Source organism: Corapipo altera, unplaced genomic scaffold (genome assembly GCF_003945725.1).
Source record: "Corapipo altera isolate COAL_440 unplaced genomic scaffold, ASM394572v1 67, whole genome shotgun sequence".
NCBI lineage: Eukaryota > Metazoa > Chordata > Aves > Passeriformes > Pipridae > Corapipo > Corapipo altera.
In genome coordinates, this window is record NW_020884906.1 from 5,335,837 (window position 1) to 5,350,634 (window position 14,798).

At 40.1% G+C, this 14,798-nt stretch overlaps 1 protein-coding gene across 2 annotated transcripts in view; it reads right to left on the minus strand.

The window, feature by feature from the left end:
- The window catches only part of DNAH10 (dynein axonemal heavy chain 10), a 51,891-nt gene extending 38,183 nt beyond the window's left edge, over positions 1-13,708 (minus strand). Inside the window, exons 1-18 of one of the 2 annotated variants that reach the window (XM_027652135.1) lie at positions 13,471-13,708; positions 12,018-12,091; positions 11,517-11,622; positions 10,946-11,061; positions 10,300-10,483; positions 9,838-9,995; positions 8,908-9,138; positions 8,089-8,279; positions 7,424-7,622; positions 6,519-6,713; positions 6,199-6,369; positions 5,358-5,534; positions 4,844-5,017; positions 3,993-4,162; positions 3,158-3,309; positions 2,588-2,752; positions 2,100-2,307; positions 1,051-1,207 (exon numbers count right to left, since the gene is read on the minus strand). In XM_027652135.1, the coding sequence (XP_027507936.1) occupies positions 1,051-1,207; positions 2,100-2,307; positions 2,588-2,752; positions 3,158-3,309; positions 3,993-4,162; positions 4,844-5,017; positions 5,358-5,534; positions 6,199-6,369; positions 6,519-6,713; positions 7,424-7,622; positions 8,089-8,279; positions 8,908-9,138; positions 9,838-9,995; positions 10,300-10,483; positions 10,946-11,061; positions 11,517-11,622; positions 12,018-12,091; positions 13,471-13,672 (3,030 nt within the window). In that variant the 5' untranslated portion in view covers positions 13,673-13,708. Of the gene's footprint in view, positions 1-1,050; positions 1,208-2,099; positions 2,308-2,587; positions 2,753-3,157; positions 3,310-3,992; positions 4,163-4,843; positions 5,018-5,357; positions 5,535-6,198; positions 6,370-6,518; positions 6,714-7,423; positions 7,623-8,088; positions 8,280-8,907; positions 9,139-9,837; positions 9,996-10,299; positions 10,484-10,945; positions 11,062-11,516; positions 11,623-12,017; positions 12,092-13,455 lie in introns of both variants that reach the window. The other variant, XM_027652134.1, reaches the window with a different exon arrangement.
- Positions 13,709-14,798: the final 1,090 nt, after the last annotated feature.

Genomic DNA, 14,798 nt, shown 5'->3' on the forward strand with positions numbered 1-14,798 from the left:
AGGCTGAAAAGCCTCATTGAGTCCACCAATTAAGCCAGGACTGTCAAGACCCCCACTACCCCATGTCCCCAGGTGCCACATCTACACATCTTTTAAATCCCGCCAGGAATGGTGACTCCACTGCCTTGGGCAGCCTGTACCAGTGCTTGATAACCCTTTTGGTGAAGAAATTCACCATTATTTAGGACACAGTGTAGGAAATGGAGTGAATTATTTCTCAAATCAATTGTTTTTCTGAGAGCATTACACTTTTCCATCAACTTGAGAGGAGTTATTTTCATCCTAACAAAACCTTTCCATGCATTACTCAACCTGCTTCTAAAATCTCTGCTGAGCCACAGTATAGTAGGACAGAGAGAAAAAAGTATTGGATCAAACAGGTTGGATACAGAACTAGAGCAGAAGAGCAAATCTGAGCATAGGAAGCACACCTAACCTAATTTATTCATTTCAGGTGGAATCATTTCTCCATCAGCATTGGGCAAGGACACTGCCACAAAATTTGGCTTCTTTTCAGGAAAGCAGCTCAATATTTATGCAGGAAAATACTGGTGCATCATTGCCAGCAAGCTGCATATTTTTAGATATTTACTGTCCTAGATGTGTCCTAGATGCCCTTCTCCAACATTTCCTGAACTGTTTTTCTGCTGCTTTTAAGGAGAAATGTAATGTAGAGGAGGATACTCACTTTCCTTATTCCACCAGCTTATTCATACATCAGAAAGCAAGACCTGCAGTGCAATCTGAAAAGTGTTTCCTTCTGATGTGTGCTGAGTTATAGAACCAAATCACGTCCTTACACTGGCAAAACTGCTAAATGTAATAGATAATTTTACCTGAGTATAAACTGCATGAAGTTTTATAGGTGGGGTTTTCTTCCTTTGTCATCAGTTTGTAAAATTAGGACAATGTACTGGATATTTTGATTTCAAGATAAAGCAATATGAACCTTCCTATTGACATTTATGCTTGCCCAAACATAAAGCAAGACTGGCTCACTATAATCACAAGCAAACTCTGGCAATGAAAAAAATCTTTATCAAAAATCACCTTAGTGACCTCAACACAGTCTTGGATGGATTGTGCCACCATTTTGTCAATCTCACTGGCACTGGGTTGAAAGGTGATCTCAGGAACAGAGAAAACAGCTTTTATTTGTAACAGTGGCACATTTGCAAGAATAGCTGCATTAAAAGCCTGTAAATTCCTAGGAAAGGAAAAAAATAGTGTCAAAGACAGAAATAATCAGGTGCTGCCCCCATGGAAATGCCCAACAGAGACTGCAATTATCAGGTGTGTGCTCGGATCTGCAAACTGAGCTGTCTGAAATCAGCCACCACCAATTTCAGCTGGAAACACTGATAGGTCTGGGAGCAACATTATCCCACTAAATTGATTTAATACAAAAGCTTGACTAAAAGAAACTGGCAGAAGGAATGAATGGGGACACCCTGGTACAAAAGGATCTTGGGACTCTTGTCAACTCCTCTGCAAAAGCTCAGACAAGAAAGCACAACAAAGATCATGGACCAGATTACAAAGACATGGATCATGGGAAGCAGAGGTGGCTGGGAAGCTTTTATAACTCTGCAATGCTCTATTGCAACAATATCTTGTTTATAATAGAAGCCTTTGCATAATATCTTGCTACAAGAACCTCCTTGGCCTCAGCCACTGCAGAACAGGTGAAGTAAAACCCAACAAACCTTTGTTCTTGTCCTGGTGTCCCCTGCAGGACAGGGAGGCATCAGACACCCAGACACCAAGTTCTCAAAATTGTGTTCTTTAGTAAAACAAAACCTTGGTTTTAGAAATAAACCAGGGAAGTGCAACTACACACATTGCAGGAAATGTATCTTATTTCTCTCTTCTGCCAAAAATATGCCAATATCCATTTTCTCAGAATTTGGGTTTCTCCTGTACCTTCTTATCAGTTCTCTGTTCTTCACAGGAAAAAAAACTGTACAAATACAAATCTGTCACCAACTGTAAGTCACTGAGGTGTTCAAACAATGTCACTACACACACACTGATCAACAGATCCAGGGAAATCTGAAGATGAAAGACTGGAAATCCATTAAAGCAAACAATTTACTTACTTCACAACTAACTGTGTCAACACCTGATAAATCCTATTTTCCCAGTATGCATAATAGGAAGTTAATTTTGGAGATTTGCCAGTGTTTGTATTGGCAACTTGTCCTTCCACTTCTATTAGCAATGGTGGAATTTCAGAATACTTTCTAACGATGTGTGCCACATCTTTTGCTCTTTCACACTTAATATAGTCAAAAAATTCTTTTGCTTCTGCAACAGATACAAAAACCAGCATTATTAACTGCAGATTTATACACTGGAATAATCAGCTGCATATTGTGGACATGAAAATGATCTCTATACTGATAAAAATATCTTCACTTATTAATGATTAATTTATTAATATTTCAGCCCTCTGATTTTATATGGATTCAATTATTTAATAGCAACCATTAGATGTGAGAGAAACCTTTTTACAACTTAGAAAGTGTTGAAAGAAATTTGATCCATCATTCATTCACTCACTCAAGTGACAGATCTGGGAACTTACCAGGAGGTTCATCAGCATTTTTTGAAAGTGGAAGTTTGAAGAGATTTGCTGACTCTATGAACAGAAGTTTGCTGCTTATGTCTTCAGAAATATTATGAATCTGATGGACAAGTGACTCAAGCTTCTCAATGGCTTGTGTACATTGGAAAATAAATTCACCAATACCTTGAAACAAATCACAACCATTTGGTTTTTTCTCTTCTAACAAATATTTCACCAATGCATCAAAATTGCTATAATCAGATGTGGTTTATCTCTCAGAATGAACCCAAGGTTCTGCAGAAAGATAGATTAGATGTTTTCTCACCTAATCCTTAATCTAACTCCCTTACAGCTTTTATCTAAGGGTTTCTAACCATCTCCAGTGTTTTAAATATAATAAAAACACAGGAAATACCCTCCTGGATCAGAGTTTGTCTCATCTGCTACTCTGCCTTGACTGTGGCAGGAGGATGTATCACTTAGGGATACATGGCTGTCATATGACATAAAAAGTAGGTTGCAGAACTGAGGAGATTTTTTAACTGAAAATCAGTGTCTAAGGTCAGTTTAAAATAGTATCTCCATTACCTAAGGAGTTCCATGTGAGTCTTTTGTGTCCTGATTTCAATATTCTCCAGAGTTCTTGGATGTAGTCATCAAGAAGTTTGGTTTCTGCTTCATTCAGTGTTTCCATTAATTTGTGATAGCAACCCAGCATGTTTTTCAATCTACTTGTATACCTAAAGAGAAGAAACACAACAACATCATAATATGATGATTTTCTTGAAATACAGCTCTGACCTCCATCAAAGAGCAGAGCACTTCCATCATTTCATTCAGACTTCAAAATAAAGCAAAATTTGCAGGACTAACCAGTGAATATGTAATGATTATAAATGTAATTCATTTCCCACTGAAAACAAAAGAAGAGTTTCATATGGTTCCAACAACAGCTAAACAAACCTCTCCTGCCCCAGCTCAGAAAGTTTTTGAGGCAGCCTCAGCCACATAAGTGAACTCAACAGGTGAACTTTAATATCCAGTTAAGGATCTTATCAGCACATCTGTGTGTAAATGCCTGTGATAATTTGGACACAGCTGACTTATTCAAGGCTGTACAGGAAGAAAGCAACAGTGAATTTAAATGAAATCTGAATGGTAGCAACAATTGATTGCAAAACAAATTATTTTGACAAGATGTTAATTTGTATAACAGTCCTACAGAGCAAAGGATGCAGCCAGTGCCAGAGAAAACCTTATCAGTACAACATGGCCATTAGTAATTGTACCCTCACAAAAAAGTCACTAAGAGCTCTCATCTTTCCAAGATTTGATGACTCAGGGCCCATTCTGGTTTGGAGTGAAAGCACTTGAAATGCTGCCATGAGTCTGTATGTGAGCAGATATTCTGTTACAGCCTTACCTAACATATTTGTCTTCCTGCAATGCCACATATCTCGCTATTTCTGGGACTGGAAGCCCCAGTTGTTCCATGTAGTTTGTTTCAATGATAATCTCTTGGAGTATGGGAGAAAAATTCACTCCAAAGCAGAGACTTTTCTTGGTGGTGACAGGCTCCTCTGTTACAGAGCTCTGCAACACAAGAAAGAGCAGCAGAAAGGAGATGAACACAAGGTAAAGGTGAGTTCTTGGAGACATTTCAGGTAGCAGATAAAAGTCAGAATGACTGACATTCAGAGCTTGTGAAAATGCCTTTAAAATTCTACAGCAGCCTAAGCACTCCTGTTTCAGGAATTACACACAACTACCTCTTCAGTGAAAGCCAATTACAAGAAACAAACCAAATCACCTCTGTGTACATATTGCTGCAACCAGTTACAACAGAAATCCCAGGGGAAATTCAGACAAGTTTAGTAAGAACTGGATTCTGTATGATCCCTGCTGGGAACCTGCCTCTACATAACTTCAGTCCCAAGTTATGTTGCAATGTCCCAAAGATGCTGTACCAAAACCTAAGACTATATATATACATATATATATATATACACATATATATATATACGTGTATATATATATATATATGAACTATACCACAGAAGAACACCCAGAGAAACAACATTCATTCAGTTGCCAGGTGATTCAGGAACTATGTCTTCGAAAGGGCCACAAACAATTCTGAGCTCAGAACTTCTGAAATTTTCCTTTCAAAATCTGTGTTTAAAACACTGTTTTTAGAAAATTCTCGCTGACCATCAGGTAGGTTTCAGTTCTTTCCCACAGAGAAGACTGGCACACAGACTTCCCAGATCTCACCTGCTCAGAAGTCTCTGGATGAACATATGTTGCAGCCCCCACAGTGATGACAGTCAGCAGATTATCTTTCAGTAACTGTGGGACAATGTGTTCTGTCCTCTCTCTCCACTGCTTGTATTTTTGATCTTCATACTCTTTCATCTTCTTGGCAACTTGAAGATATATTTGTTTTACCTAGAAAGGAAAACTCTCTGTAAATCATTTTAAAGACCAACTAACCTGTCTTAATATGGTGTCTTGATATGGTTTCTGTTTTTTATTAGACAAGAGGACAAGTAATGCCTTGTAATTAATGCAGGCACTGAAAAATTTGGGCTCTTGAATTCTGACACTGAGTCCATCACTGTCTCCCTGGGAAACAGTGGGAAGGTCCCAACCAGCTTTTCACAACTAACATGGCTCGGTGTGTGCAAAGACTTGGAAATTCCCCACACATAAAAGCACAAACATCTCCAGAAGAAGTGCATGAGGAAAGTATTTCTTCCTTCAGCAAATATCAAAGGAACCAACATACTTTCTGCCCACGTTCACTAGCAAGCAACTCCTCTACTTCTTGGAATCGGACAATGGTGTGTTTGATCCGATAGAAAAGGGATCGGGACCAGAATATTGCTCCAGCCACTGGAGGGTGGTTCTTGTACAGAGGTGGATCCTTGAGGTTCTGAACAAAGATTTGCTTAACATTTTCAACCTAGAAGAGAATAAAACATTGCATAGACCCATTTCTCCACTGCTTGTTCAATGGTCAATATCTGGAACACAGCTAATTAGTCTGAAGCTAATTCCAGCAGCAGGATAAAAACAATTCTTTTGTCTTCCTTGAGGAAATACTATTATGGCAGCATTTTCTGTAAAATCACGTTTTATCATTAAAGTCAATGTTCTTTGAAATATCAAGAGAAACATTGACATGAAAAGCTTTCCAACACACATGTCAGAAACTATTTCTGCCCTCAGGGTTGATCTCTGACACCTTTCGGTCACACCATGAACTTGTTGTCCAGCACAAGAAAGCTGTAGGGTAGGAAAGGTGAATTTTCTTGGGAAGGTCTCCTGTTGAACTGCCATTCACAAGGTGAAGGAATAGCTACAAGCTTTGATGCATTCAGAGCACATGCAAACGCCTTCCAGTTCCCAGACAGTGCCTCACATATATAGATGTGCACAAACCTTTCAGCAAATTAAGCAGACTATTTCCCCAACCACCTCCAAAAAAGGGAGGGCATTATTATGTTTATTTTGTCATTTCAGATAGTAAATGACACTACACAGGTATTTAGACATATACAGAGATTGATGATTTTCAGTTGCTAAAGAGCTTCGTGTACTACACAAGAAATCCCTAAATTGAATACCTCTTTGCAGTAGTGGTCCAAAACATCACTGAACTTCAGCATCAAGTGCTCACTAACATTTTCACGAGTCTGGATGTGTTTGAACTTTACCAGCATGTCAAATGCAGCTTCTGCCGATCGAAGGGTCTTAAAAGATTCATCAATAAATTTGTTGATCTTTTCTTCAGTAATCTAAACAAAGGAAGAAAGCCAAGAAATCCTGTCACTTAGAGATTCATCTTGCAAAACCAAGAAAGGGAGGCAAAGTGAAAACATTTTTTGATAACAGTAGTCAAGCATATTTTTGCTATTTTCTGGGAATCACAATACATGGTACTTACTGAAACTTCTTCTCTAAATTCTCTCATAACAGATTTCCAGTTACGTGCATTTCTAATGCTCAGAGGGTCAAATTTCAGCTCTTTCATAGGACTAGTCAGTCCATTTACTCCTCTCAGCAGTGCCTCAATACGCTTTGGATTCTCTGTCACAGTTGTCAGCTCAGGAATAAATATATTGTAAAGCTCTTCAGTGACCTGTTGATTCAGAAGAACATACTAGAAAGCTTTCTTTTATTATGTTTTTCTGCCATCTAACATGTTTTTCTGTTAATTTTTCCTTTAAAAAATATAAACCACTCAGCAAATGATCAATTTGTGCTGTGATTTACATTTCCTATATTTTAATACAAGACACTAAAAAGAAAACCAACACTCTACAGGCCCAACACTTCAGTTGTTACAACAGATAATACTCAGTTCTTACTCCTTTTTACTCCACTTTTCACAAACACAGTTTTTACATACACAGTTTATTGATGGACCACATTGCTAATTACCCTGACTTCAATTAGCCTAAACACAGCATCTCTCCATTCATATGTGATTCTGCAATCAATTCACAGATTCACAGATGGCCAAATTTGATATTATAGTACATGTAAATGGTATTTTATCATCTCATTAAGGTAGCAACCCATGAAAACTGCAAATCCGTGAAACAGTTGCTGCAAGTCAAGTTCATACCACATACCCAGTAACATCCTTCCTCAACCAGCACCTGGAGAAGTCATTCCATCCCCAGCAATAAATGCCATTTTGTTGGAATCAGAGGTACCTCTCAGGTCTTAAACACAAACCCACTCACAAAACTAAAGGCTGTTAACAAGTCAACACCTACAGTACAAAAGAATCTCCTGTACAGAGTAAGATCACACAATTCCTTTGCTTATTGTCTATATCACTACCTGAAAAATATCATACAGATCTTGGCAGACTGCAGCCATATAATCTGTTTTTTCAAAGAAACGTTTCACGTCAAATTTCCAGTATCGTTCACTCCCCGACTCTTCAACTTGGGCACAAGTAGTAAAGTAACATTTCTTCCATTGTTCAAGAATGCTTTTGCCTTCTGTTATTTTCTTTTTTGCAGCAGCTCTGTCTTCTCTATTAATCAAATCAACACAGTTAAGATACTATGGATAGAAATACTATAGATAAAAAATTATATCTCAGCTGGCTTAATATACCCCAGTTTAGCAGCTTCTAATTATATAAAATCTAGGAAAAATTCATAACTTAGTATTTTCAGTGTGATTTTGGAAGGAGATACTATTTCAGGACTGATTTTTATTATACTTATGCCACTTTTTTTACCACTGTATTTATATTTGTCTCATTGTTTTATGTCCTTTTGAGACAAAAGAGGACAAGCAACTATTTCTTCAGGGCTGGTTTAGTAATTTATGAAAATTACAAAATAAATTGACTTTTAATTGATCTTAGAATACAACTTCAGATGGCTGAAAAATGCTGGCCCCTATTTGACGAAAGTGTTATCGATTGCACTTGATATAAAACAAGCAAAGCTTTTAATAAATGCAGCCTAGTTAAACAGGAATGCAGTACTTACTCAAACAGTGTGTGTAGATCCAAAAATCTGCACACTGCTGTGGAAATTTCCCACGCAATTCGTTCCATGAGGGGAACCATCCGCTCATCCTTGTTGTAATGTCGGGACATAACCCACACCATCTTCAGGGCATTGAGCAGGGAGGGAATTGTGTTCAGGACAACATCAGCCCCAGTGCCATATGCTAAATTCTGTGAAATGCATCTTGTGAATCAGATGTCATGAAAACACATAAATTCATGTTCAGTAAACCAATATTTATTCTATAGATGCCTGAAGTTAAGTCTGTGACATTATTAAATAAATAACCCCGGTGCCTCAATAATACACATGGTTAAGGATGTGCAAATCTGCATCTTTTGCTCCAAATGCTTTTTATGTCCTGTCTCATTAATAGTCTCTTTATTGTAAAAGCTGTCCCCAGACGGATTTTGGCTCAACTCTTTATTTGGATGTTCAGATGATTTTCAATAAAACTTAAACACTGAGACATCAGCTGCAATTTGTGGTAGAAACTACTTCAAAAATGGAGTAGAGAAATCTTTTGTTTTCCCCAATTCAGCTACACTATCAAATTCTCCCAAGGCTGGATTTACAAACAAAGTGTTCAAAGCTCTGGGTTTCCAAATATTAAAACAACTGTAACTCAAACAAAATAAGCAAATCTTCTTTTTAATTAAATATATTTTATTAATCTAGAGTACACCTTTATTGCTGACAAAAAGTAAAAATATAAACAAGAGGTGATTACACCAACAGAGAAACCAAACTCAGGTAACCACAGCTCAAACTCCACCGACTTTTCTCAAGTTCACGTACCTGCAAATGGCGCTCGAGGGCTGAAAGAAACTTAACGTTATCCAGAGCTTCCATGTGATATTTTCTGAGGTCACTCAAGACTATCTGTAAATCTCCAACGCACTCAGATTCAGCTTCTCGTAATATTTCCAAGACTTTTTGCACCTCTGGAAGCTTTGTCTGCTCAGCAAGATCACTTAAAGCAGCGTTTTTTTCACGCCAGAGGTCAATCTCTGCAAGTGCACCATCACCCTACAAGCAATGTGGAAACAAATAAAAAGATCTAAATTACTATTAGGCAAGAGTGAAAACTTATAACCAGGAGTATATTTATTCTTTGGTTTTGATATATTTTATGCTGAGACAAATCTGACATGACTCAACCATGCAAAAAACCCAGACAGAAGAATATCCTTGAAATCAAGACTTTTACACACACTCAAGGGAACTGCTCATGGGGAATATATCCCTAAGCTGGAGAGTCCAAAAGCTTATGCACAGGTAACTTTACAGACATAAAATCCCACAGTATTTTTAATTGTATTAGTCATATATGTAAGTGTTCGCTGAATCAGAATCTTAAAATTGGAATTTTTTTGTTTGAGATTACTTTTTTCAATTAAAAATATAGCTGTCTATTTTAAAAAAAATCAATGCAGCTTTTAGTATTTCATGGCTCTTTGGAAGAGTAGATAACAGAAGTCCCTTAGTTATCCTGTGTGGGTAGGATCTGCACTGAGTTACTTTATATTCTATTTATATTCTACTTCCCAGAGCCACACGGTTCCTCACTACTTTTTTTCTACTCTTCATCAATTAGTAAATGGTTTTCCAACAAGCAAACATGAAAAGGAATTAAAAATTAACACAAACCATTCAAAGAGATTCTTATGGGGGAAGGAAGCAAAGTCTCCAGCAGTAAAAGCATCTTGGGGTTAAAGGCAACATTACCTGTGGAACCTTTTTCAGTTGTTCCTTCAGAACTGTGGATATTAATTTCTGCCAGGTCATTGCACAACTTTCCAGAGATTGAACCACTGATGGATCTGAGGCAAGAACAGGCACTTCTCCATCCAGATTTACAGTTGGCATCTCCAGTTCAATATCTCCTATTGAAAGAAAATGCACACAGAAGGAACTGTCTCGTTCCAACAGCACTGGTAACGTGGCACCACTGCAATGGCCTTTGCCTTCCCTCTCTTGGCTACCTGAGGACAGGTAGCCAACCACCTGCTCTGCCTGCTTGAGGACAGGGCAAAACAGGTTCATTTTTCTGGCAGTTAACACAATGCAAACAAATATATATTCCTGGAAAATGGAATGGCAGCAGTCCCTGTCAGAGAAGGGATGCTAAACTTCTTTGTACTGCCATGAGATCTAATCCCCACAGTGCTGCAGAGACAGAGCACTCACCTTTTCTTTGTTGCATAGTTTCATTCCTCACTGAAGTATCAGAGTTTTCCACAGGTTGTTCTTTCTTTTCTGCAAGTTCAGACTCAGGTGAATTCATTTCTTCAGAATCTGTGTTTTCACTATCTGAATGAAAGGTGGTTTCCTTAGTCTGCTGCTGACCATGGGAGAGAGCTGGTGAAAACACCTAGAATTCAAAAGGTGCCATAGAAAAAAAGAAGTCAGTTTACTAGAAATTCACTTAAGCATTGGACATTGTTCTAAAATTTAATTTCAGTGGGTCTCCTTCCATTTCAGCCCTTTGGCATCATTCTCTCTGCCTCAGATTCTGCAGGGGAATAGCTCCAGAAGGTCTTTATGGAAATCTCTGAAGATCCAGACACAGAAATAAAGATGTCTGGTGTCACACTCTTAAATGATTCTCACATAGGGGCAGGCAATGAAATAATGCCCATCTCCACATCTTTACAAACAATTTAGGAAACAAAATATCAAACAAGGATTAAAAAAAACTTCTTTTTGGCATATGAAGGTCACTTATAGAGTAGCATTTCTTATGCATAGTCCATATGCTCAGCAGAATTCTAAGGGGACAAATCACTCCTAGAAACACTCAAGACTCCGTATATAAGAGCTGTAACACATTTACCTGGGAGATGGCATCCTTTAGCATCAAGGCAGTGTCATCAGTCAGTATACCAGACTTTATCACTTGAGGAAGAATCTCATTAGCTTCAGTCAGGTCCTTAGGTTCAGCAACTCTTTCTAGTACACAAATAATTAGCATAAATCTAATTATTTGATACAGAAAGCATAAAGCATAAAGCCCTTTCCATAATAAGTTAAAACTCCAGTAAAACACTGCTAGGTTTGATACAAGTCACGTTCCAAACAAATGCTGGGTTTAACAGTGCAGATGCTTCTTCAGAAAGGACAGAAAAATACTTCAGTGTCATCACCTGGATTTAAGCCTTGACAATCCAGCTGGAGAGTTAGAAAATGGTTTTCTGTTCCAAAAAACAGTGGCCTTGATTTGAACCCTTATTTTACAGACAGACCAGGAAAATCTTGCACAGAACTGTTCTATTCTGACTGTACTCCTACCCAGTATGTTAGGCTGGATAAGCACTATCCTGAATCCCAGCCACATTTTCTCAATGAGAACTGTTGTTTCATGCAAAACCCAAAACATTGAGCCTGCAGCTCTTCAGGGCACACACCTCTGGTGTCTTTCAGAAAATACACAGTAAAATCTGACACAAATCCTTCAGGAATTTCATCAAGAGCCACGTAGAAACATACTTTGTCAACTTTCTGTTCCTGTAGCTGAAACAGAAAATAAAAAGGAGGTATGACTATTCCTGTTTGCTACCACGCCCCTTAATAGCAAGAAAACATTTGCCTGAGATAGAACTGTTAGTTTAACTCAATTATCTTCATAGTGCTGTCTAAATAAACTAATTAAATATATGAAATGCTAAAAAATCACTCAGCTAGCAATAAAAAGCATCAGCTTTGGAAACACTTGATTTCCAGTGTCAGAGGCTATGGCAGACACAACAGGCCACTGGTTATGAATGGAAATTCCTGTTCTTGTAAAATGTTCTGCTCTGAGTCCTTGCTCTGCACTGAACCTCTCTGATTTGCCTACCAGTTTTACTGAAATATTTCCATCAGAAAGCCAGCACCCACAAAAGGACAAAGTGAAACACAACACGTACCTGTGGGGTGTGTTCTGTACTGTCACCACCTGACACAGATTGCAGAGGGGATGTCTTGCTTCCCTGAGTCACCCCTAAGAAGGAACAACACCAGAGAGCTCAATTAAAGAACATTATCCTCGTGTATAAGATGGATCTGTCCAATTTTCCTCTCAAACTAAATGACTGAGCATTTTCTTCCATTGTCAGCATCACCTTTCAGCAACCAGCCATCCAACCTTGGTGTTAATTGTCCATTTCTCCATAGGACAGCATTACTTGTGGAGAAGTGAATCCAAATAAGCAAGGAACTGTACTGTGTTCTGCAGGAAATTGGTCTTTATTTAGAATATCCTTACCAGCATTTTCCAACACAATTGATTTTTTATGGCAAAGTGAGTGGATTAACACATTCCAAGATGAAACTGCTTTGTAAATGGAAATGCAAATAATTAAGGGGTTTGCCATGCACCCTTTATAACACACTTTCTATCCATTTTCCTTTATTGTTTTTTTCTTTTTTTTTTTTTGTGAAAGGCTTCTCAACAATACTGAGGTTAAAGTATTGGACTGATCTTCAGTCTTTGTAGGATCACCACTTTTATCCTCAAAACACTACATCAGAAACAAGAGAAGAGCTTGCAACTCTTAAGACAAGGGGAATTGTTTCATTCCTACTAGAGGGAACATATTAATTCTATTTTAATAAAATCAATCTCTAAAAAGTTGAAATTATAAAGCTAGTAAAAGATGTCACAGACAAAGACATCTATGTTTATGGATTGATTTTGTTCATCCCAGACAGTTTCTTCCTTTCCTTCTACCTGGAGAAGATGAAAGAGCCAAACTAGGACAGCTTTCTTTTCAAAGGAGCACCCTGAGGCAGAAGCTCTTGGGAAGACACTAATCAGCCACACTGCCCAGGATGCTCTCCACAAAATCAGATCTGCTTTCCTGGGACAAGAACCTGCTGATGTTACAGATTCTGCTGGATCTGCTTACGAGAACCACATCAGCCGGTCACATTCAGCCCCTGTGGCCTGCCAGGACCACACTTTGGCCATCAGACCACCGACTGCCCTCCAGTGCCACACGGGAGGCTCTTCCAGGCACCTGCTCAGGACAGGGGTTACCTGGGCCATCCTCCTGCTGCTCACCTGCAACCCCCTTCGTGCTGCCTGTATCTGCACAAACACAACAGGGGAGGAAAGCACAATATAACCCCTCTGCAGCAGGGGTGGTGCAAATCCCAACAGGGCAAAACTAGAGGGGGCGGAGTCTGGAAGTGGGTGGGATTGAAGGGGTCCAGGAGCACAGAGCCCAAGGGATGGAGAGGCAGGGAAAGGGGTAAGGACAGGGGTCACGGGGCTACGACAAATGCGGCCCTGACGGAGGGAGAAAGAAGGAGTTGGGGCCCGAGACCAGGCGGTGCCCAGGGAGGGCTCGGCGGGGCCCTCACCCTCCGCCTCCTCACCGTCCCGGCCGCGCCGCTCGGCCCGCAGCAGCAGCAGCAGCGCCGGGCCCGCCCCGCTCGCATCCTCGCCGAAGAAGCGCAGCACGGCCCGCGCCTCCTCGCCGCGGCTCAGCAGCTCTTCGAAAGGCGCCGGGTCGCTCAGACCCAGCAGGGCGAGCGCTCGGTCCCGCAGCCACCGCAGCCGCACGTCGTCCAGGCTCATGGCGGCGACCGCTCCGACGCCTCACGGTGCCCACGGCAACGGGGCGGGGAGGAGCGACGGCCGCTGCCCGCCCAGGGCCCGCCTGGGGGGGCTGCGCGCCCGCCTCGGGAGGTGCCCTCGAGGGGGTGCAGTACCGCCCGCCCTCGTCCCGTGCCGTCCCTAACGGCAGCTCCTTCCCTTCAGGGGCGCTCGTTCCCCTCAGCGCCCGCCGTCTCTCACGGCAGCTCCTTCCCCTCGGCGCCGGCCTCTCCTTCCCCTCACGGGCGCTCCTTCCCCTCGGCACCGGCCGCTCGTTCCCCTCAGCACCGCCTGGGACAGTGAAAAGGCTACGGACAAACACGGGCCCCGCTCGGCACAGCGCAAACGAGGCTTTATTGGGAACTCGTATGAAACAAGTGCAAAATTTAACTTGTGCTGCCCGCATGGCACAAGGTGGTAAAAGATGACTGCAGTATCCCCATTTTCACACTGATGCAAAAATAGTATAAAACGACCTCTTTCCACGTTATTCGGTATAAGTTAAGGTTTTACAACATCAGGTAGTGCTGTCTGTGTCCCCTCACAGCCAAACAGAATCAAGGATTGAGACCAATGCGTTATTCCCTGTGCAAAAGTTATTCCTCACTACAGGGAAAAGGAGTAATGCTTCTAATCCTGCCTTCCTCCAGAACATTAAATATAAATATCAGTGTGGCTTCCAAAAGCTTAAAGTAGTAATTCTGGGCAGAACTCAGAATGAACAATTAACGTTTCCAGTGCAATTTTAAATATGGCCAAAAAAGAGCATTTATACACACTGCTGTGTATAAATTAACACTTCCTAATAATACTGGAATACATACTGAAAACATACCTTGCTTCTGTTTCATCGTTAAATTTGCATTGTTGAATTGTTCCCAAAGTGCACAAGATGCAGCTTGGTGAAGTATGTGATTAGTAACAAATGCTTAATATGATGAACATTCTTTCAGATAACTAAAAGTAACCATTCAAGAAAATAAACAGCCTCAAAAAAAAAAAAAAGCAGCCTACTCAGGTTTTAGGACAAGCAGTAACAACTTTTTTTTTTTTAAGAATAAAATTAATTTACAACATTAGTTTATCAAGAAAAATGTACATTTTATAT